The following is a 25,086-nucleotide window of genomic DNA, read 5'->3' on the forward strand; positions in this document are numbered from 1 at the left end:
ATTCTGTTGGCATTCAGATATTTCCTTTCCCCCCCCCCCACCTTGAGTCAATCTGTACAGTTTTAATAGTAAGGAGTTGACTAATTCATATAAACTTTTCAGTCTCTTGTCATACCATGTTCATATTCCAATCTCAATACTTTCCATGATTCTGTAAAAGTCAATAGCAACCTTCGGTCCTGTAAATTCTCTTTGTTTGCCTGCTTGTTTGCTTGCTTGCTTTGTCTTTAATGTGGTTAGCTTTAATTCTTCTTGTGCTAGAGATTCAGCCCAAGGCTTTAGAATTACTAAGCATACACTATACACCACTGAGCCACACTGCCAACCTGTTCTAATCTTTATTATTTGCTTTCCTGCATCTTGCTTTAGGTTATTTGGTTCTTCTTCTTTTTAAGTTACTTAAATTAGAAGTGTAGGTTATTTATTTCAGATCTTTCTCCTTGTAATAGCTAAAATGTTCTCCCAGCATTGCTTTTGCTGTATCCCACAAGTAGTGGCATATTATATTATATCTATAACCTCATTCTCTCCAACTATATTTTAATTGCCCTTGTTTTTCTCCTTTTGTTCATTTTAGACAGTAATGACAGTTTTTAAGGAGTTGTGAATTTCTCAAATTATCTTCTATTACTAATTTGTTTCATTGTGACCTGAGGGCAAACCATTATGATTCTAAATACTTGTAAATTGGTGAGACTGATTTTATGGCCTCAAGATGTTTTGTTTTAAAGAATGGTCCATGTACATTTGTGATCATATGTAGTCTGCTATTGTTGAAAGGAGCCTTCCATAGATGTCTGTTATAGTTGTTGACTTATATTATTTATTTTATTTTGGTTTATTTGTGTTTGTATGTGCATGTACACCCGTGGATTCCTAAATAGGCTGAAGAAGATGTCAGGCTTCTTGAACTATAGCTCAGATGGTTGAGAACCATCTTACATGGGTGCTAGGGAACTGATCTCTGGTCTTCCGAAAGACCATCAAGTACTGTTAACTGCTTAGTCATCTCTCCAGCCCTTTCAGTTAAATCAGCCGTAAGAAGGAAAAACTTTTTTAAATTAATTAATATTTGTAAAGCCATTGTACTTATAAACACCACTATCTTGTAGTTTCCAGAATACTTACTGATTATTACTTTGGATGTTCTATGCAGCCTGATACTTTTGCCAGGACAAAGCAATCTACATTTATTGTTTCCTTTTTTTTTCCTTTTTCTTTTTTTGTTTTGTTTTGAGACAGGGTTTTTGTGCTGGGATTAAAGGTGTGTGCGACACCACACTTTTAATTGCTGTTTTTATGGATGAGAAAACTGCAGTTCCTATTGCAATGGCTCTTTCCATGATATCATATGTTCTATGTGTTTCTCTTGTCTCTCTGTCTCTCATATAACTTACTGCCATTCATAATTCCCCTCTGTTGTTTTATATACAAACTCAGTTTCATTTTCTTTCATTCTTTGTACTTGACCTTGGTTTTTTTGTTTTTTGTTTTTTGTTTTTTTTTTTTTGGTTTGTTTGTTTTTGTTTTTTTGCGGGGAGGGGGGAGAGCTGTTTTGTAAAAACTCTTGGAACATTTTCACTAAGTTCTTTGGTGAAGCAAACTAAGTAGAAGAAGAGCCACGTTGACCAAAAGCCATAAATATTTAGAGATGCTCCTAGCCCTTAAAATAGTTTTCATTGGTAGCCAGTCTTATATTACACCGTCCTTAACTGGAGCTGATAGTACAAAAGTGTTTTGCTTATCGCATAAAGACTTAGAATTAATGTTTAAAAGCAGAACTAGACAGCTGCCAATGTGACGTAAATATATGAACATCCAGAGACGTTTCACGCATGCCGGAACATCTGTCCTTCTTGTGTTTCCTTCCATCTCTTTAGTAAGCCACTCTCTCCACAAAGCCATGTGTTAAGGGCACATTTTACCAGAGAGAAGCCATATCTAAAAGCACAATTAATCACTATCAACAAAGAAATCTAGCATTTACTGCTGTCTGTTGTGTTCCCAGGTACCCTGTCAAATGATTTCTTTGTGATAGGCTATGCATGGCAGTTGGTATAATCTCCATTCGGTAAATGTAGAGGCTCGTACTTGGAAATTTATCCATGGACAAGATCTTGAGTGAATTTAAAGATAGGTTTTGGCTGAGTGGGGACTTTGTGCATGAACGTGGCACCTCACTTAGACGGGTGCATTGACAGACCAAATATTCAAGGAACCGCTGGAAAAGATGGGATCCTCTAGAGAGAAGACTAACTGTATCCAGTTGTAAGTATTGTTTCTTTGTTAACTCCCAGTCAGCTAGCCAAAGTAGTAAAAATGTTCTGTGAATTACAAGGATATAGTGAAACAGGGACATGAAAAATAACAGACATGTATAATTCTTTCCCATACAGTTTGGAAGGGAAATTTCCCAGAGCCATGCAGTATGTAGGTGTGTCTCTCTAAAAGTAAGGTAATGTTTCTAAATATACAGGTTTGACCCATATAAAGATGCTAATGCCTAAATGCCTCAAGTGAAGGAACAGTTTTCCCAGTTGAATTAATGGAAACACATTTTTATTGCTGGCTTGTATGCCTAGGAAACAGAAATAGATGTCAAGCTAGGGTAGGGTGAGACAGGGACATTTGTTAGGATGGTGAATAACTTGATTAGTAACATTTGCCTTCTCTAAACCCCTGTGGCCCTCCATGTTTGACATAACTTGTCACAAAATTTAGCACTTTCCTCTAACCAAGGGATCTGTGGAGGCATGGATATTTATACCTATGAATTTCTGGCCATTCTCTCCCTGGTGTTGTGGAGAGTATGCTTGGAATAGAAGGTCATTGTACTGTCGCCTCAGATAATTATTTTACAGTGTAGCTTGAACTTGTGGAGTCCTTACAGACAATTTTACCAATGGTTGCACTATATATGTTCCTGCCTCTTTTCAGAAGCACACTCGTTAGATAGCAGCCATCTGAAATGTTAGAGCCTTTAAATGGAGTGAGGAAAGTAGAAAACAAAATATAAAGCAAATAAACACACACACAAGGATTCATTATGATTAAGACTTACTAAAGTGTTTGGGAAGAAGAATAAAAAGGAGGAAAGGAAATGGCTAGGTTGACTTAGCTGACTCATAAGAAATGGATACAAATGAAAACTTTGCAAGGTTATAGGAGTTAATGAGTTCTGTACAAAAAGCACAAGTCCTCTTGGTACACCATGCTGGATTTGTATGTTGTGTTTTTTAAAAGAAAAAAAAACACAAAAAAGAATTTTAAAATACTTGTTTTTCTTCATTCTTGAGAATTTTATACCTGTACATAATTAAAATACACACATTTGATTTCCGTTCTCCAACTCCCAGATTACCTCTGAGTTTGGACTCAGTGTCAGAGGTCCAGGAGGAGGAAATAGGGCAGAAGAAGGAGAGAGGGTGGGAAAAGGAAGAGAAGAGTGAGGGAATCACAATCAGGATATAATGTGAATACATTATAATAAATAAAATATACATTTAAAAATTTGACCTACTTTGAGTTCACTACATTTCCATACATACTAAGCAGAACCTCCTAGGGACCCATATATTTCTTTTTTTAATTAAGTAACTAATTTATTTGCTTTATATCCCAATAGCAGCTTCTCCTCCCTCCTCTCCTTCCACTCTCTCCCTCTCTCCTCCCATCCTCCAATCCTCCAATCCTCCCTTTCTCCTAAGAGAAAGGGAGGCCTCCCATGGATATCAAACTGACTTGGCATATCATGTTGTAGGACTAGGTGCATCTTCTCCTATTGTGGCCAGACAAGGCAGCCAGTTAGTGGACAGGGATCCAAAGGCAGGCAACAGAGTCAAAGACTGCTCTTAGGAGTCTCACATGAAGACTGAGTTGCACCACTGTTATATATGTTCAGAGTGTCTAAGTCTGTCCCAAGTATGTTCTCTGTTTGGTGGTTCAATCTCTGTGGTTCCCTGTGGACCCAGGTTAGTTGATTCTGCAGGTTTTCTTGTCCTGCCCATGTATATCTTAGGCTGTGTGTTCTGTTGTCTTACCTACCCATGCACAGGCCCTGTGTTGCCATCCCCCTTGCTGGTGATGTTGCCATGTTTGGGAAAGAATTTAGGACAGAGAACTTCGTTTCCATCTTAACATACTTAAACTCATTTTGCAGCTCTCAAGAACCTTTGCCTCTTTTCACCAACCTGAACTGAATTTCCTGTGATATCTCCAAGGATACAGGAGATATGTAGCATTCCTCATAGAATCTATGTCTTAAAGGCTAGTTGTGTGGTTGGAAGATGCTCTATCTGTTACCCGTACGGACTTGCTGTCCTCATCTGTAAATTCAGGGAGTTGGACTTGGATTGTGTAATTATTCAAATCCTTTCTAAGTCAATACTCCTTGTTTCCTCCCTTAGGAAGGCATTGAATTTAATACTGAGCACTTCTCTGTGTTCAAAACTTCTAATAGATCTTTTTTGCCCATACTACGTGTCATCCTCTGAGAGGTGAGTGTGCTGGCTTTCAGCCACCTCTTTTCCTGTTGCACCTAAGTAGGGCGCTCAATTTATGTCTTCAAAGCTAAAAAGTATCACTCTATCCAGAATCATTAAATGAACACAATGTTTGGAATGTGTGTCTGTTACCCATTGTAAGGTTAAATGTTATGGGAAAGGGAAAAGGGGTAAGATGCTAATTGAATATGACTGCCAGGAATCTCAGAGGATGGTGGAGAAACCCATGTCAGAACTAGTCAAGACATTCTTCCATATTGAGCTCAGTGAAGAAGAAAGGTGGAGCCATAGATGTGTGTTGGCTATAATTTGTGGTAAGTTTTCCTTTTCTCCCTCCCACACTTCCACTCTTATTCCTGCCATTCTATCACCACCGTCATCACCCAATCATTTTGAGGAACAGGGAAAGAGTCCAGGTAAGATAGCCAATTATTTAAGTCTCACAAACAAACAACATATGCATATCATATCCACCAGATAGAGCCAACAGATCAAAGAATTTACCATTATCTCCACTAACATGTACCTAGTCAAATAGTGAAAGATCGAGCTCTCTCCCCTGCACTGAGCATACATTGGCTGCACTTGGCTACATAATGCTCTTCCCAGACCTTGCAGTTGAATTTTAATAAGCTTCCTGGGAAAATCAAGGGACCTGTCTCAGGAATGGATTTGTAGGCAGAGCCAGTATAAGAAATGGTTGATGTGGTTTTGAATGAATGAATGAGAAGAAATGATAAAAGAGACCCAGACAGAAATGGAAATGATTGTATCTGTAGTAGACCCCAATCCTATTCCTAGTTGAGAGAAGCAAAGTTAACCCCAAGCCAACGTATTCCAAATGAGCCAGTTCTTAGCATAGAGACTGAAAGGTGAATATGAAAGTTGGTTTAGGCAAGCAAGAAATAACATATTTTTGTAAAATTTCATTTGGGCAAATGTGAAGTCAAAAATATTTCCTAGGCAGCCAGTATTACTACTTTAAAATCCTGTGTAAGTATACATGGAATTTACTAGACTGAAATAAGTACAATGGCTGCCAATATCAATAAGTAATAGATGCAAAGTGACTAGATTTTGCTAAAAGATGGTTTAGTAGGGGATTCCAACAAGAAAATGAATGCATTCTGTGTCTGCTTGGGTAGACTTTATTTGAAGTGTGTTGCTCATAATATACTTTCAAAACGTCCTAAGCTAGGCCTAGTGGTGTAGCTCAGTCATTGAGGTTGACTCTTCAAGCCCAGTGCCTGATGTCATGGCTGCTGTGGTTCATGCATTGAGGCTATTTTTAAAGGTAAGAATTCTCATTCTTGACCCTGAGTTGAGTCTCTAACTCTGAAAAGGGGCAGGGGATTCTCTTAAGTAGTCACCAAAAGTAGAGTTCAAATTCTTTCTCTATTGGAAAATACCAGAAGTTCCTTTTCACACTCCTTCATCCACTGGTTGACCTTGCCATTCAAAACAGTTAAAGTCCAGAATGAAAAACTACACCATAAGGCAGTAGTCAATCATTTGGCAAATGCCATACCCAATGAAGCTTGCCAGGAGCACATTAAAGAGTCCAGTGTTTGAGTGTTCTTCTGTGATCAAAGTCTTATGAAACTGTGGCAGTGAATTCTGAAGAGGCAACCATTTCAGTATCTTTAATGCTGCATTTACCCAGCAGGCTTTTTTTCTATTTAAAGTAATTTTAAATTGAAAAATATTTATTTTTAAATATTCTATTTAAAATAATTATCCAAGTGTCGTAAGTTAGTTTTTACGTAACATAAGCACACTACTCTTTGGTGTCATCTCTTTCAGCCTCTAAAAATGTATGATGGGATGTGAACATTGTAATGGCCCTGCTCCTGTTCCCTGCTTCCTGTGAGAGCCCATGTCTCAGGACCCCATCGTCTCAGAGTTAGAAAGAGAACTGTTGGAAATTCTCTGGTCTCCGACAAAACTAAAAACTCTATATAGCTTTCCGTCTGGTGCCAGCTCATCCACTTGTACCACATGCCCTGTGGTACATTTATTTTCTTTCAGAATACTACAGTGCTACCTTAATTTATCAGAACTATTTCAAAATTTGTATTTTTCAAATGGTATGCCAAGAAGACAAAGATAGTTTTTACTAAAAAAAAAATAATCTGTCTATAAAGCCTGATTTAGACTTGGTCTTGCAAAGAAGGAAGAATCTTTGATGGGGAACTTGAGACATTGTGCTAAGTCCCAGTGTGTCAGAGGCTCCCAAAAAGAATACTGAAGCATCATCACCCCCCTCAGCCATGGAGGTTGACTTTTCAAGCCCAGTGCTTGATGACATGGCTGCTGTGGTTCATGCATTGAGGCTATTTTTAGAGGCAAGAATTCTCATTTCCCAAAAGTGTAACCACAAGATGTCTATTTGGAATGGATCACATTTATGCCCTCAGACAGTAGTAAATGCGCAGATCATGGCTGTGTAACCTCAGTTCCCCAAGGAAATATGTAATATCTTGGTATACTCTCACCCTGGGACCCTTTGCCTTCTGTCAATGGCCCTCATCTCATGGAGGCAATTCCTTTGGAAAGCAGGCAGTGGTGTGGGGTTTCACAGATAGATGCCTTTGAAGTAGGGTTTCCTTCCAGAAAAATAAAATCATAGTTCATCCTTACAGCTTTTCATGGGGGTTTAAAACTGATACAGGGACAAGCATGCCTGTAATCTTTAGCAAAAGGAATGCTCAGGGTCAGTGGCCTCCAGAAGAAAGCTTGACTTGCTGGCCTGCATTTCTGTCACCTTTCTAGGTTTGTACTTTACTGCCAAAGCTTGCCGGGCATCCTAATTGGGATGACCTTCTTGGTGCAACTTTTCTCACAACTGCAACTCCATGGGGCCTTTAGTTTGTAAAACAGAGGCTTCTTCAAGTAAATCTAGAGACCCTTGAGGAAGTTACAGACCCCATCAGTAACAGAGTGGCAGACTAACCTAACAGAAAATATTTGGCTATAGATTGGAAGAGGCTCCCTGGTTGCCTTGGGGAGCCTCATTTAGCCATTTAGATCTTAAAAGTCACCATATCCTTTTGGGTTAGTTGGCTCATTTGTTTAAGAATATCAACTACCTCTCCTCCTCTTTGACTTTACTTCACTTTGCCAGAGGTAGAGGATCCAGCATCTGGAGAGAAATGTTTGACATCTGCCTCTGAGTGTCACCCAATAAAGTGAATGGTGGCCCCCAGTCACTTGCCCTATCTATGCATCTGGCCTAGCTGTCTAGCCTCTACATCCAAGTCCTTGCTGGGAATGAGCTGTTAGGATTCCTAGGCAATCTTAGGGGAAGAGATAGGGGCTGGGATGCATGAAATTTACTGCATACAGTTCGTATTACATTTGTTAACCCATTAGTTTATCCTTTCCATTAACATACAGATCCTGTGTTTGTCCCAAGTTAAGGCTACAGTATAAAGTCCCTCTTTTTTTGGCACCATTCCAAAATAGTGCTAAATCCTATTGTAAATATCCCTTTATAAAGCTTTTATTTTGTTTTCAGAGGCAGAATCTCACTATCTATACCAGGCTGGCCTCAAACTTGTAATTTTCCTAACTTAGCCTCCAGATTACTGGAATTCCGGCTATGCACCACCATGTCCAGCCTTTTTACAAGCATTTAAGCTAAAAACAGACATATTGCCTAATATTTCTCCCTAGTCCAATGTACTGGAGAAGATAGGCTGAGAAGATAAATGAGGAAAGGGTTTTAATTACTAAAATAATGCTAGTAGTAATAACAAAATAAGTAACATTAAGAGATGCATGTTCCCTAAAATTAGCTCTACCTGGGATGTAACTAAATAGTGCCCTGTACTTTAAAAAAAAAATCAGAATTCATTCTGGCTTCATAAATATGTGGTGTTTAATATATAACAGTAACATACTATTGTGTGAGCCTTGTGTCATATACTAAGCTCAGTGCTTTATTCAATCCCCACAGTTACACAGTGTTGAGACAAGTAGAAGTGATCCCTATGCCTATCTCATAGATAAAAACCATAAAGCTTTGAGAAGTTAAATAATTTGTTTACAGTGCTAAGCCTGACAGGCGATCATGCCCAGATTTGGAGCCAAGTTTTCTGACTCCAGAGTACAATAAGCCTTTAGCCCCTCTCTGAGAAAGACTAAAAGGCTCTACGGTTCTAAGATAGCAACTGAAAAGCCTTAATCTGGTCATTCAAAACCCAAAATGCTCCAAAATCCGAAACCATCTGAGTGCCAGCATGACACCATGAGAACAGAACTTTCCAGCATGATCCTTTGTTTCATGCACAGAAGTAATGAAAACTCTGCACAGTGTAATAAGGTAAATATGGCCTAGAAATGGATTTTATATTGAGATTGGTGTCCCATCTCTTAGATACCTCTTATGGATTCACAAATATCCCCAAGCCCCTGGTCCTAAACATTTTAGTTAAGGCAAACTTCATGTGTATTAGTAACATTATCAGAAAAATATCTAGAGGTAGTAAATGACTTTCTCAAACTACAAAGAACCATCATCTCAAATGGCTTGAGTTCCATGGGTTCGGTCTTCAGTACTTCTTTAACATCCCAGTTTTTCTTACTATCCAGAGAGTGGATAGTCCATGGGGAGACTGGTCTTCATACATCTCAGTGTTTTCCTACCAAGATGAAGTGAAACTCGTGGAAGCTAGAAGAGGCAGGGAAGTAGATGTGAAGGCTGAGAGGTGGGTGTGGAAGAGAGTTCCAGCAAGGAGCACCTATGGGCGCATGGCTTCTAGCAGTGCTTCTTCCTCTTCTGAACATCCTTGAGTGTTTCCTTGGTGCACAGACATTTCCTTGTCTTACTAGGAACATACAAATGGGTTTTCTCATACTTGAAAAGGTCCCACCCAGATGATTTTTCTGGTACCTCATTGTATGACTGTAGCACTTTACTTGGCATTATTGACAAGACATATTTAACAAGCCCTTTATCTCTGTTGGTGTAGTAGGGGCTGCTGTCCCTTCTCCTTCCTTGCTTTCTTCTTCCTTGAAATCATTACCATTATCCTGAACAGCAGTGTTCACATGTCAGAGAACTTAGTGCCTTGTCTGAAAATATACTATGTCCATGTAATGAACATTTCTTGAATATTACTTTACTTTGTGACAAAGGTCATGCTAGGCACAGATAACGAAGACTGTATTGCTTCTTTAGTCTACTACAGATGCAACAGGGAAGTGTATAATTACAAATTGTAGAAAATTCTGTAAGAAGTAGCATCCACAGAACTCCAAAATGTAAATGCTGATACTTTTTTTTTTAGACTTAATAGTATTGAGCCCCATTTTTAAAGGTAAGAAAGTTGAATCTTAGCAAGGCTAAGTGACTTATCCAGAGTCACACAGCTGGCAAATTGGCTGGATAGAGATTTAAATCCATGCTGGTCATATTCCAAAGCTCACACTCTTAACTGCTAGGCAGCATGGCTTTCTTTTGTGTGTAAAATGCATATATAGCCATTAATTCTAACCTTGTGCATTTGGGGTTCTGGCTTCATCTCAAAAGTGTAGAATTGCAATTGTTTCCAATTACTTGTGGCTGTGGTTTGGTGCATTTGTTCAAAGAAAGTGTACATGCAAAGCGGGGGTCACATGCAAGGCCCTGTGGATGTGCACAATGTGTAAATCATATTGGCATTCCAAAAAGCCCAAGATTCATTGGAGTCACCACATTTGTTTCCCATTAGCTTATGCTACTCAAATGCAAACAGTAAAGCATATGTTTACATTACTGTGGACATAGAAAGCCAGGCCCCCAAAACATTCCTTGTAGGTTGTTTAGAGCCAATCACCCAAACAGTTCCAAATCAGTTTTGTAAGCCTAGCTTAATAGCTTTAAAATGTAACCTGGATTCCCCACAATAAAAAAAAACCTAGAGGAGGGTCTGTGAGTAGCCAAAGAGCACCAGCTAAATCCCCAGACTATGTAGCAAACCCCATATTTACAGTATCTATTTTGTTACTTATGCTAAAGAGCTTAAAGTCAAGAAAACTCTTAGCTGTATAGCAGAAGGAATGGCCTTATTCATTCCATCCTAACCAGCTACCCAAAGCTTTTCAAGACAAACCCATTCATGATTGAATGATTTGGTTATTTAAGACATAGTGGATGGAAAGCAAGCTGGAGGCATCCAGTGTCTTTAAGAATATAACCGTATTGCCCCTTCTTGTTTTGTTTCCTTTTACTTCTTAAAAATTTTTTATTTAGTTTTATTTTATGTCCATTGGTATGTAGGTGTCAGGTGCCTTGGAACTGGAGTTACAGAGCTGCCATGTGGGTACTGGGAATTGAGCCCAGGTCCTTTGGAAGGGCAGACAGTGTTCTTATCCACTGAGCCATCTCTCCAGTCCTGTCCTTTTACTTTTGAAATAGGCATCTCACTAGGAAGCCTTGGTTACCCTGAAACTGTCAAGCCTCTAGCTCACTGAAATCCAATTACCTCTGCCACTGGGGGACTGAAATTTAAGGCATACACCACCACACATGGTTTTATTGCCTTTTCTTCACTTTCCCACGCAATAGTAAAAATATTTTCCATCAAGTTATAGTTAATGCCTAGCCTCTGAGAAAATGCCATAGGATAGGAAGTTAACAAAAATCAAGGCAATCAAGTTGACAAAGGGGAACTGGAAGTCCCAGTTATAAATGTTGTCATCTAATTAGTTTTCTTAGGGAGCGCAGGACTTAAATACTTAAGGATATTTTTTTACTAAGATCCTTACCAAATACCCAGTGACTTAGTCTTGTTCACATAGTAGACAGTCTTCCATCCCCATCACACAAATTGGAGGACAGCATTAAAAAAAGACTATGTGACTACATGAGAGAACATGTGCTCAGTCCCAGCACAGTGTAAGGCTGATAAGACTCTTGCCCTGACAATGAGGAGAGTAACAAGAGGTGCACTGTCTGTACCATATAGACAGATCAAGAGTTGTTTCTCCCATGGGCCTCATTTCAGTGTATTTGATCCCCATAAGAACAAGAAGTATATTATTCTGATCTTTGTTCTCTTGTCAATCAAGCATGAAAAGAGTGTTGACCAAATCATGTTGTCCCATGATGCAGTACCCTTTTGTGATCTTAGTTATGTATTTAAAAATATGAAGTCTCTATGTTCTAGAAAGCCTGTTTTCTCCTGCACCATGTCTCTCATTTTCTTAGGTAATTATGTCAGGGTTTTGTTTCCCTTTTTTCAATGAACTGAGTACTTGTTTCCAGGATAACTTTTCAGTGTTTCCCTTTCTAATCAAATATAGTCAATCACCTTTGTAGAAGAGGGTTTTCATTTTCCTTAGAAGGGATTTTTATTAACTATGAGAGCAAAAGGTCATGATGGCCATACATCAGGGAAAAGAAGAATGTCATTGTACCGTACTGTTTTTCACAAATTGGTTTGAAAAGTAATATCAAAGATCTCAACATGTATAGTCATACACAATCTTACTAACACAACACAAGTCCAAAGCCAGTTCTGGAGAATTCTAAGAAGCAGAGCAACACTGCAGAAACCCTTCTTAAAGTGTGACATTATTGTGGAATCCCAGTTACTTAGGAAGTGGAGGCAGGAGGATATCCTTGAACCTTAAGTATGATATCAGCCTGGGAATATACTAAAATTTCATCTCAACAAACAAACAAACAACAAAAAAAAATCCCTTGGGTGGGGTTCACTCATAATAAGAATCTGGAAGATAGGTGTACTTCGAAATGCAGATGTGTGCATTCCATGGGGATGAGCAAGTGAGCCAGGTTGTGTTGTTTTTTTGTTTGTTTTGTCTTTATTGCATGTTCGTTGTTGAGGTGTTATGAATCCAGCTTAGGACCTCACACCTGCCAAGCATGCCCAGTGAGCCTCATCTCCAGCTAGCATCTTAGATAACTTTTATAGAAAGGACATTCCCATAGTGTCTAAGGACTCTGTGTACATACTCTTTAACCTAATAATCCGACTAAAGAAATGATCCAAAATGTGAAGCAATATGAATATACCTGGTCAGAATAACTATGTATGATATATCAGAAGTATCCATAATGCAAACATTCAATACTGAAAAACTGGTTAAATTTTTTTGATAAATTCCTTAATTTCTTTATATTTTTAATCACATTTGAAATATTATAGTTACCTTGTTTTTCATAATAAAACTTGTATGAGGCAAACATTATTTTTCACATTTTATTTTAGGAAGATTAGCAGCTGGTCTGAAAATTAAATTTTTAATTACTGGAAAAACCAGGATTACAAACCTAAGAATGTGTGATTAGAAAATTCAAGATTTACTATGTAAAACACATCAATTTAAAGCCTTTAAAAAAAAAACTCTACAAAAGTATATATTTGAGTTTTACACACAAAGAGATTCATTTTTTCCTTGTTTCTTTCCTTTTACTTTTTCATATATAGTTAGTTAGTTAGTTAGTTAGTATTAATCAACTTTCTATTACTTTGATAAAAATCCCTGAGATAATCAGCTAATAGGGCCAAAGGGTTTATTTTCACTCATGGTTTCACAGGTTCCAGTCTGTGATCAATTGTCTTTGTTGTCTGGGGACCTATGAAGATGCAGAACATGATGGCCAGGACGGAGGTTAGGGACAAGCTAAGAACCCAATGTCCTCTTCAAAGATCCAGTGACCTAACTCATTCCAGTAGGCCGCATCCACTTCCTTAATGTTCTGTCCCCCAATAAGGCCATTTCCTTAGGGACTAGACCTTTACTATATAAACATGTGGGGCATATTTAATATTCATACCCTAGCAGCAGCATGACACATGACAGCAGTCTCACTACTTGGAAGACTGAAGCAAGATGATTTTGAGATCAAGGGTAACCTGGCCTATATAGTAAGACTCTGTCTTAGAAGATGAAGAAAAAAGATAGATGAAAATCATAACATGCTACTTTATACATTAGAAAATAGATTGTAAAATAAAATCAAGATGCAAATATGGTGGCACATGACTATAGTCTCAGCACTCCAGAGACTGAGGTAGGACAATCCCGGATTTGAGGTCAAGCCTGAGTTATATAGCAAGACATTATCTCAAAAACAATGCATACATATATATTTACTTTATGCTTAGCCAACTATAGCAGTCACCAAATGGCTTGACAGGGGATAACAGCTATAGACAATGCTGGGTTATAAATGGTCTTGTCCATTCTGCTTATGTGAAGCCATGTGTGGCAAATGCTTTAGGCTTAGAGCTTGGCTGGATGGGAAAGGGATGGAACAGTCATATTGGTGTGTTTGTTTGTTTTTTGTTTTTGTTTGTTTTGTTTTGTTTTTTTGAGACAAGGTTTCTCTGTGTAGCCTTGGTTGTCCTGGACTCGCTTTACAGACCAGGCTGGCCACAAACTCCCAGCGATCTGCCTGCCTCTGCCTCCCAAGTGCTGGAATTAAAGGCATGTGCCACCACCGCCCGGCCAGATTGGTGTTTTAATACTATTTAACATTGGTAATCACTATTCCAAGCCAGGAGCCTATTTTTAAAAGCTGACAGGATACTGTCCTTTGCAAATGACAAACAGTTCATCAACAACACTAAGCCCTTTGTGTTACCTGTGCTTATATACAAGTGTCTCCCAATCTTTTTATAGTGAATGTTAAGTCTGAAAGACATTGTAAGTTGTAAGAGAGCAAAAAAAGTCAATACTATGAAATGGAATTAGCTGATTGGATTTCTGAGCTAAACTCAAGGCCTCACTAAATCCATATTACTTTATTGTCAGTTCTTCCTCAGACACATTGTCCTTCTCTTAGCACACTTTTTCATTCTCTTCTTTAAAAATTTCGCATCAACAGTGGTTTTCTTGGTTTGAACTTGTTTTGGTAGCTGGTGAGGGCTAGCCTCCTCAGTGGCTGTCCATGTGAAATCATTAGGAAACCTGTCATAATCCCCCTTCCATGCTGGAGTTGTCTCCAAAATGAACATAACTTAAAGCCTAAAGTAGTATCCTCCTTGGCAAAATTTTAACAGCTTTGTTTCTCAAAAAGAAAATTAAGCCCATTTAAACAGAGCTACCCAAAAATACTGGATATGTTGTATGAAGGGTTGGAAATCGCCTCTTGAAATAAGCTACTGGTCTTAGCTCTAAAAGAGCTTCAACTGGGCTTGGAGAGATAGCTCATCGTGCAAGAGCACTTGCTACCCTTCAAGAAGATCCACACCCACTTCTCAACGCCCACACAGTGGCTCATAACTACTACAACTCCAACTCTAGGATACTAGAAACCATCTACTGGCCTCTGTAAGCACCAAGCATGAAGTGACACACATGCACACATACACACATGCATATACGTAAACAAAAACACTTTAAGGGGGTTGATATCTATTTCTAAGTTCTTCTACAATTAATCCTAGCTTTGAGCTTTTTTTCTTTTCTATCCATTTTATGGAAGTAACATTAAAGATTTTGCTTCAGTTCAATAGTACATTTTTCGAGTGTCTACTATATGCCAGATAGTTCCTTAAATGTTGTGGGGTTCAAAGACACGTAGGATGAAGTCCCTTAGCAGCTCACAGTCTAGTAGTGGGGGAAATCATAAATACATATAAGTAGTACCAGATCACATATAGAAAGTGCCACTTAGGGGGTAGAGATAAAAGAAACACTTGTGGGAGACAGAGGGAGAGAATTATAACGGTCATTTGCCAAGAAGGCTTTATTAAGGACATGGCACTTGAGCACGGATTGACTATGTGGAAGCCTTTCAATAGTCAGCAATGAACAACTGCTCATAGTATGTTCTCAGTTAATGTTTACTGAAGGTATTAATAAAAAGCTCAAATGTGAGATGTGCTTGAAAAATAGCAAGTTCACTAATATATACCTAAAAACAAAATCTCCTCATGTAAAACATTCTAATTCAAACAGTCTGTAGTATACACAAAGGATGCATTTTTGGAAATTAACATTAAATGCTTATGTCAAAAGCAATTTTCCTATAAAAATTAGTGGTTAAGGCTGGATTCGAAGTTTTAGTTAAACTGGAGTGATGTTTGTTATAGCATGGACTCACAGCTGTCAAAGAATAGTTTATGGACTCTGGGAGTCTGCGAACTCTAGAGAGCCACAAGATCGAAACTACTTTCACAACAATACTAAAAATTTACTGGTTGTTTTTACTGTGTTGAGATTTGCCAAAGCACTGACTAGGGAAACTGTTAGCACCACTATCTATGTCAAGGAAGCGACACTAAAATGCAGTAGTACTCACCGTAATCATCATTACATATGTTTGCAGGAAAATAAGTGACAGTCACCTATGAATACTGCTCCTGGTGCTGTGAAAATTGCTGATTTTACTAAACCTCAACCCTTAAATACAATTTCTTAATAGTTTGGGCTATGAAATGAAGAAGTACACAAAGTAGTTATGCCTCAACCATTTATCAATGTGCATCTCAAGGAAACAGTCTTGTGAGATTCGTGCTGTGAACTAAACTTAGCCCCTTTTCATCTGTTGTGTTTTGAACTCCTTAGTATTTTGGGTTATGGAGTGGGAAGTACACAAAGTACACCTAACTAGACATCAATGAACATTTAAAGGAACTCAATATTTACCCATCATTGCCTGTAAAGAAAAAAAAAAGGAACAAAGAGAGGCTGTCAGCATGAGGAAAAGTCCTACTTGTATTTATTGCTAATGATAAAGTTCTGCCTTTCAAGAGAAGACTGGGCTGGTAGGAGAATGAGGCAGCTGGTGTATCTATCCACAGTCCAGAAGGACAACGCATGGGATGGTTGCACCCGTAGTTAGGATGGGCCTTCCCATCTCTACTAACCTAACCTAGGAAATCCTTCCCAGAGACTCACTCCATGCTCACTACAAATCTTACCTACCAAGTTGACAAATGAAGATAAAGCATCCCCAACTCTCATTGAAAATCAAGGGGTGGGACCTAGAGGGTGAAAAATGGGTGATGAGACAGCAATTGGAGCAGGAATTGAGGAGAGTACCATAAAGCCTTGGAGAGAGATGACAAGGAAACTAAATGGACTCTCATTCATAGCGCAAGAATGGGTCTGTCACAGAGAGACACTGGCATGATAGGAATCCCATAAAACTAAGCCACATGACTGAAAAGCTATGCCCCCAAAATCAAAGCAAACATGTACTTTAATAAGCATATTTGCTATGATAAGGCAGAATGATTTAAAATGCCTTACTTACTAAAACTGCAGAAGAGAAAATCTGTTCACAATTTTTTTTTCCTACTGGCCAAAATATGGGGTGTGACAAGTTTAAGTAGTCGTTTGAATAGAGTGCTAGTCATTTAAGAGTTGGTTATGCCTTTATTCAATTAGGAATAGTTGTTTTCATATAATAGAGGTAAATGCCATTCAAGGACATTTTGTAGGGATTTTTTTTCCTGATCTTGATGTCCATGTAGACTCTACATAAGCTTCACCTGTCAAGTGTCCTCCTACTATAGAGACTCTTGGGAACTTAGATATGATGTTATAGAGATGTAAATGCAATGTATCCTCTGACTTCCGTGTGCTTTAAGAGGAGTGGAAGAGTGGAGAATCATATCAAGTGCTGTGGAATTGTCCAGAAGTATGAAGCTCTATAATGTATAAGCACACAGTTAAATTTGAAAATGATTTTTAAAAATGGAATCTTACTATGTTACACAAACTGGTGTTGAACTTTGGACTCAAGCAATTTTCCTGCTTCAAACTCCACTGTAGCTGGAACTATTAAGTGTATGCTATTGTGCCCAGTTGAAAACAGTTGTTAAAAGATGTGTACTTTGTGGTAACACATTCTTCTAAACCTTCCAGGAAAAAAAGAGCACTTCTATATCCCTGTTATTTTCTTTCAGCTCCTGAGAACCATGTCTGTGCCCAAGGGGAAAGTTCTGGATAAACCCCTGGATGAGGAAGAGCTGGAAAGTGGAGACTGTGGTGATGATGAAGATGAGTGCATTGGAGGCTCTGGTGATGGGATGATGAAAGTGAAGAATCAACTCCGCTTCCTTGCAGGTAACTGGCTGAAAATGGCGATACTCTCAGAACTTAAAAAAAAAAAAAAAAAAGCAATTGCTTTCTAGACCTCCACTAAAATCCCTGCAGCACACAATGTCATGAACTCTTTTGGGAAAGTTGATAGTCTCAAAAGATGAAGCTTTTAGGTTAGCCCCACTCCCCCATCTCTGACCCTTGGTAGACTAGAAAAGCATTGTCCTGTTTTTCGTCATCTAGAAATGAATTGAGAGAGGGCTCTGCTTTCCCATTGGAGTTATCCTTAGGTCTTGGTTATACAAAGCAGTGCTACCTTGGGAATCTTGTGCAAACCCAACGGAGGCTTGGGGTTGTGGTTGGGTATAGTACTTGCATCTCATGGATGAGGTGCTAGGTTTACTCCTCAATACCATAACAAAAGAAGTAGACCCACAATGAAATAACTAAAAGGAAAAACTATGTGTTGACTTTTCCTTCTCCAAACCTGTCCATTTTCTTTCCTCAAATTGGTCTGATAGTTCCAACAGATCACTGTGCAGCTACATAAAAACAATAGCAGTAGAAAAGAGAAATGCCAGGGATGCTAGCATCAATAAGGAAATACAAAATCAACAACAATCTCCTCCCATTTGTTGTATCTCAGAGTTCCTAAGGCCTTTCATATCGACAGGGTTCTTCCTGTAGAAAGTTCTTTGTAAGGAAGCTGGGCTCAGAGAAGAAATGAGTTTTCTCTACAAGGGAGAGATGGATTTTCACTACCATGCCCTTTTCTTCTCCATGCAGTGCTTCTGCCTGAAACTCTATTGTCCTAGGCCTCTAAGAGGCTTCCATGCCCTGTTTCTCTCATAGCCTCATTCCCCTTACTGACTGCTATCTATCCTGATCCTGCCCTGAAGCTGGCTGCCAGCCAGAGGTCTTATATTACACCTCTTTTCCCTCTTCTCTAGAGAGAACACACATATCTTCTCCACTCTCCCTCTCTAAATGTTTTCTTTTTCATTGAGGAAAACTAATATGAAATCTTCCCTCTTAACCAGTTTTTACATGCACTGTAAGTGCTATTAATTAGGTCCAATTTGGTCAACAGCAGATGTCTAGTATTTTCCATCTTGCATGCCTAATACACTATGTCCATTGAACAGTGCCTCTTCATTTTCCCCAGACACTTCTCAGCCCCTGGAAAATGGTATTTTCCTTTGAGGCTTCTGATTTCCACTGTTTCGTCAGATCACATTATACATGGTTGTGAGCCACCCTGTTGTTGCTGGGAACTGAACTCAGGACCTTTGGAAGAGTAGTCAGTGCTCTTAACCTGAGCCATCTCTCCATTCCCCCACTTTTATTTATTTTTTGATACTGTAGAGACAATGTAAAATCATTACTATCAGTCTCAATTATTTTCCTAAGTTACCAGGCCACATCTCCATTTGGTTACTAAATTTTTATGTCAGGCTTTACCACCATTATCCCCAATTTGATGGGTCAGAAGTCAAATTTATAAACTGACTATCTCCAACTGGCTCCGCTTTGATAACCTCTCTTTTCTTAATGGTACCTTGATTCTCTTTGTCCCCTGAGATTTAGCCTAAAGTTATCTTTGGTTCTTTTTTCCTCCTTTGTCACTTTTTCTGTTTCTATTACTGATCCCCTTCATTCGCTCCTCCCACCCCCCTGCATATGATATTGCAAACAAGTCCTAAGTGGCCTCCAGGTTTCTAGGCTAAGGCAGGAATATTGTGAGCTTTAAGCCAGCAAATTAGTAGACAAAGAATCACAGATCCAGGCAGAAGATTCCAACAATTCATAATGCACAGATGTCAGGTTAATCTTTCTGAAGCATCTCATACTCTCCCAGCTCAGCTGCCTTCATCCTGTCCTATTGCTTTGAAGATGAAGCTCAGATCCTCTGTAGAATTCTAAGAGAGTCTTGTCATCTATCCCTAACTAACCTTCAGGCCATATTTTCTACCATTAGCTACAAAGACACTGTTTATTTCAGCTTTCAAAAGGTGTATTTGTGTCCCATGAACCCCATAAACATGCCTTGCTGTTTCTATTTTCATACTGTTGTCCATGTTTGTGACTATAAAGATAAGCCTCTTCTCTTCTTAAATCATACCTGTCCCTCACAATACATTCCACATAGGATTCAGGGACTATGAAAGTTAAGTTTTGCTATAGAGCAAGCATATATTCGACTTCTTTTCCTTACATGATAGTATGACTTAGAACAAATTTCCTCAAGTCTTATCACCTTCTTTCTAATTCTCCACCTTTTCATTCATCAAATGGGGATTATAACCAAACTTCATTGGTCTATTACAAGAATATATCAAAGGAACAGTTGACAAAATATGTACCACTATATTTGGCACATATTAACATATACTAAGTGCTCCACTGTTGTTAGTTCTCCTGAAATCTTGTAAAAAACCAATGGCTATATAAAATAATCCTTTGAATTATTGAAATAAGTTCTGTCAATGCTTTCATGACACACTCTAGAGTGATTTCCTGGTTCCACAGGGCAGATTCAGGACTGCGATCCAGGCAGTATGGTTTCAGAGGCTACTCTTGAACCAATCTACTCAACTGTTTTCTTTGTTCCTCAATGTAACCTTGAAAATATGAAAGTGGGTTTTTTAATTATGCTACAGATTAACAATGCTTTATTCAAAAGCCTGAAATCCAAAGTAGCATGGAATTCAAACCCTTTGAGTGCCAACATGATGCTCAAACCAGGGTCAAATATTTAGATTAGAGATGTTCAACCAGTAAAGGCCACACAAATACCCTATAATCTGAGAAACTTCAAACCTGAAGCACTTTAGGTCCTAAGCATTTGGGTAAGGGATGCCCCCAACCTGTGTCTAGCAACTCTTGTGGCCATATAAATTATAAAGGTTGCCCAGATGATTCACCAAAACATTATCTAGCCCCAGCACTGGACCTTAAGATACAACACTAGCCATACCTCTCCACAAAAGTCTCATGACTTTCTGCCTGTAAACCTTGTCTCTATCCAAAGAAATCTAACTTTTGTAGGCAGTGTTTGATGTGCCTTGTCAAGGGCATTGTCAAAATGTACTTAGATTTCATCCTTTGCTTCCTTTTGTTTATATGCAGAGTGGTCCTGTCCAATAACTCTAGTCAGTTTGTTAGGCATGATTAACCTTAAGGACTTTGTAACCTGTAAATCACTATGCAAAAAGTAGCTAATTTAATTTACAGGGGAAAAGATGCCTATCCTGATCAGTGATTCTACCAGCCTGTGGTTTCCTAGGCTTTCTTTAGAACACTTCTTGTGGCGAAGACACTCATTGCCAATCTGTCATGCTCAAGGCACAATAGCTATTTGGAACAACAGACTATACACATTGGTTAGCTATTATATAAGCTCACCCAAAATCTGGGAAGATGCCATGTGGTCCTGGTGATTCATCATCATCCATTTATTTAGTCAACTTGACTTGGAACATGATGTTCATTTACCATTTCATTTAGTACTGCAAATTGCCTCCTCCTCCTCCAGAAGACAACTTGGGATAAAAAAACATGGCTGAGAGTCTGTTCAGATCTCTTGTATCTTCCTTCTGTCCCTGAAGAGACATTTTACATCATAACCAGGAGTGATCCTATTGGCTGGCTTTCCTGGCTCACTTTCCCCCTTCTTATTCACTGCATATAACAAGCTCTCCCAAGTTCTATTCTTGGGCATTGTTTCTAACTCCCAGGGGTCCTAATGAAACTTCCTTCCACAGTCTAGGAGTCAGTTTCACCATCTGTAATGTAAAGATAATGCCTAAACAATTCTTACAGATTTGTCTATCACCAACAGCCTGTGATCATTTCTTTGGCTGTAGTTCCTGCCAAGTCACTTGCGGGGAGGGAGGGCAGGGTAACTTTTTATGCATTTACACCTAACCTTGCAGGTTCTCTGATTCCATCTGAGGTATAGTTCCACTTAGAATGGATCCGATTTTTTTTCTTTCCCATTCTAACCACACTGACATTTCCAGTGAGGTAACTCGGCCTTCTCACAAAGGACTGCCTGCACCAAGCCCCTCAGCACACTTGTACAACAGAATATTACCAAGAAGATTTTATATGTTTCCAAGCTTCCTGGGATATATTCAATTTTAAAACTCACCTTAACCTTTGCCAGATGCTTCTCTTAATGGGCCTACCTTCATCTCTTCCTTCTTTTGTTTCATCTTTTTCCTTTGCATTTTACACATTTTGTTTTGTTCAGAGATGGGCTTGTTACTTACTCCTCTTCCAAGCAGCCTTGTGGAAGTGGCTGGAGGGTTTCTCAGCCGTACATCTAATAGTTCTCTATCAGCTACTCTTGTTCTGCAGTTAGTTTATACTTGAAAGGTAAAACAATAACTTTAAATAAATATCGATTAGGAACTATCTTAAAGTCACTTCTATTTGTTATTTAGATTTTTTTTCCCTTGAGAGAGGGTCGCGTGTACCTCTGGTTGGTCTTCAACTCACTGTGTAGCCTAGAATGACCTTGAATTTCTGATTTTTCTATATATACGTCCCAAGTGATAGGAATACAAGCATGTGCCAACCCACTCAGAATCTTTTTCCCCACTTTTTTTTTTTAAATGATCAAGTACAGCCAACAACTCTGTGGCATAAACAAGGGGATAGCCATTTCGATGGTGTATTCTTCTAAACTGTCAAGTCAAATCCTCATAAATGTGAGCTGGTAAACACTGTGCATTAAGGAATCCATTGATGTGTTGGACTGGTGAAAGGGATAAAACCAATGGAGACACTTTGTGATAGACGGTTTATCCCAGGTGACATCTGCAGACAGAGAGCTTATAAAGGAATGAACAGCCTGGGTTGTTGTTTTAATGGGTGACATGTAGAGTCCAGTGCAGAGCTCAAAATACATTAGAAGCAGTAATAAATCTATCCATATTGACCCATTGGCAACAAATTCAGTCATGAACTATGGCAGTTTCCCAAAATGGATTCTGCAGTTTGAGCAACATAGTTTTACTTCCTTTGTTCTCTTTGGAAACGCATCGTATAGAGCTTTGACACTTATGTCACAGGCTGTTTCCCATTAAGTAATTAAACCATGGTTGGAACTCTCAGGCAAGATCTTGTATTGACTCTTTCCAACCTTATTTATAAAGATATCAGTCCCTTGAATAATCGGGTTTCAACGCAAAAGGACCCAAGCTATCTACTAGGAAGTGGATCCCATCTAGTGAGCAACTGGGGCATTCTCAACATTTAGGGCACTGAAGCTTGAGACGTAAAAAGTCATGTAGTCCAGGGAATCAAGGAATTTGACCCATGTTCTGTCTCTGCCACTTCCCAATGTTGTGACTTTTAGAATCCCTCAGCCCCATCAAGTTTCAGTTTCATTTGTGGAAGTACTGATAAAATGCCCAGATCATTAGTTGCTGAAGCATGTGAGACAGTGGATAGAAACATATGTATAAATTATAAAAAAAAAAAAAGCATGCCCATTTAAAGTAATACAACTATTATTCAGTACTATTGGGGTCTAAATTTTTTTTTTTTGCAAAAACCTTTAAGAAAAAGTTTAAAGGCCCAAATGTTCTGCCCAGTCATCTTTATTATTCATCTATTCTCTTCTCCACTCCTAAAAATGGAGGCATTAAGTTAGTTTTTGCCCAGGGTGGTCCAAAGTGAGAAGGTATTTCAACAATGACAACTATGTGTGCTGAGTTGTACAAATAAGCAGAGTCGCAGCAGTAGTAGGCACCTACATCTTGAAAGAATCACAGCTAGTTACGGTTGGTTTTCTTTGGTGGGAGTGGGGCAGTGAGGGCAGGGGTGGACAGCTTGTTGGGGAGGGTCAAGAAAGGGCCCTTGATGCTTTCCATTCTCTTTTGCTCTTAGCTACAAGCAGGCTGCTTTCATGTCTAGGTCTTTGCTTTTAGGGAGTTAATACCGTGGGGAAGCCAAAGGAAGCAAAGCTCACTATAATAACACTCTTCACACACAGACCAGGTGCTTCTTGCTAATAGATTGACAAGACAGCCGATCTCAACCCCCGCCCCCCCCCCCCCCAGAGCTTTGTGTAGCTTCTGGGGCTTACAAAAGAGGACTTAGATGTGAGCTTTAGCTGTGATATAATCTGCCAATTGAGACGTATACCAAGAAAGGAGCCTTCTCACTGTCTTAGTGTTGACTAGGGAGTTACCATAGGTAAGCTCATGATAAATGAGATGAAGAAAAGTAGAAATCTTTTTTGTAAAGTTATCACAGTTTGAGGTGTTTTCAGAAGTTTGTTGTCTGGGATGAGATTATTCTGTTGTTTGATTTTTTTCCAGTTCTCTGCCTTGTGATTCTGCCTCACAGGAACATTGGTATATGATGCTTTTATATCCAGGGTAATTCTTTTTTTTAATGGAGGGGGTTGGTTACAGTTTTTTCTGTGTATGTAGCCCTGTCAATCCTGGACTCACAGAGATTCACCAGCCTTTGCCTCCCAAATGCTGGGATTAAAGGCATGTGCCACCACTGCCAGGCATCCACAGTAATTCATTATGACTTTTCCATCTGCTCTTTTTACACATACCAGTAAGAATGAGGTTAGTATTATGGATAATGGGAACAATTTAAGATTATTATATTTTGTAATCATATTTTAACTACAAAAAATATTATGAATTTGGACACCTGGGTTGCAGTTGATTTTCTCTGGAAAGAAGCAATGCTGACCAATTCAGTGACAGTGTCAACTAAACTTTATATGTATAGATAGAAAAAAAGAGGACAGCCAGACGCAGGCCTCGGCTAGTAGATAAGCAGAGGACAAGCCAGCCAGAAAGTGGCAATGACAAAGCTTCTATCTGTGTTGGCCAGCAGAAGCAAAGCAAGTTCTATGGGCTAACATCCCCAAATAGTTTGGGAGGGTGAGTTTCTGTACCATCAAATGGGATGGTCACTTCTGCTGGATAAGATATCAGAACAAAAAGAAACGTGGGAAATCCTACTTAAATTAGTGCTGGCATTGGAAATTTCTTTGAAAACAATGGTGATCTGGCAATGGGTTTTTTTTTTCTTACCTTTTTTTTTTTAATGACTTTTATTAAATCCTTACAAGACAAAATACAAAATCCTGGCATTGGCAGTTGGTGGGAAAGGAATCCAGAGTGGTCAGTTCACCTGGTACGATGGAGTAGAAAGTGCTTGCATACCTCACCCCACCGCACCCCTACTCTACAGCAGGATTTTTAAATTTCGGCTTGATTTGTGATCATCTCATTCATAGTTTAGGGGGTCTGACCCATCCTCCAGACAGGGCTTAGAGGGACCAAAGAAATGACAGTTTGACTTTTTCTTAATTTATTTTTTTTTATTTCATTTTTTTTTTGGTTGGTTGGTTTTGTTTGCTTGCTTGTTTGTTTTGAGACGTGATCACACACTATAACCTAGGCTCACCCTCAAACCCATGGCTCCCCTCCCTGTCTCAGCCTTTCCAGTGCTAGGATTACAAATGTGAGCCCCCTTATTCAGCTTTTTTTTTAAATTATAGTTCTGATGATTTCCAAATACACTGATTTTTATCTTTTTA

At 38.9% G+C, this 25,086-nt stretch overlaps 1 protein-coding gene and 1 long non-coding RNA gene across 2 annotated transcripts in view; one reads left to right on the top strand and one right to left on the bottom strand.

The window, feature by feature from the left end:
• The window catches only part of GPC3 (glypican 3), a 346,350-nt gene that overhangs the window by 286,413 nt on the left and 34,851 nt on the right, over positions 1 to 25,086 (top strand). Inside the window, exon 7 of the mRNA XM_084790106.1 lies at positions 17,372 to 17,531. Coding sequence (XP_084646232.1) covers positions 17,372 to 17,531 — 160 coding nt within the window. The remainder of the gene's footprint in view (positions 1 to 17,371; positions 17,532 to 25,086) is intronic.
• LOC311602270 overlaps positions 1 to 25,086 on the bottom strand; it is a 73,942-nt gene that overhangs the window by 15,707 nt on the left and 33,149 nt on the right. The gene's annotated exons all lie outside the window — the stretch shown is intronic.

The sequence above is a fragment of the Acomys minous genome (assembly GCF_964271855.1).
Source record: "Acomys minous genome assembly, chromosome: 7".
NCBI classification, from domain to species: Eukaryota; Metazoa; Chordata; class Mammalia; order Rodentia; family Muridae; genus Acomys; species Acomys minous.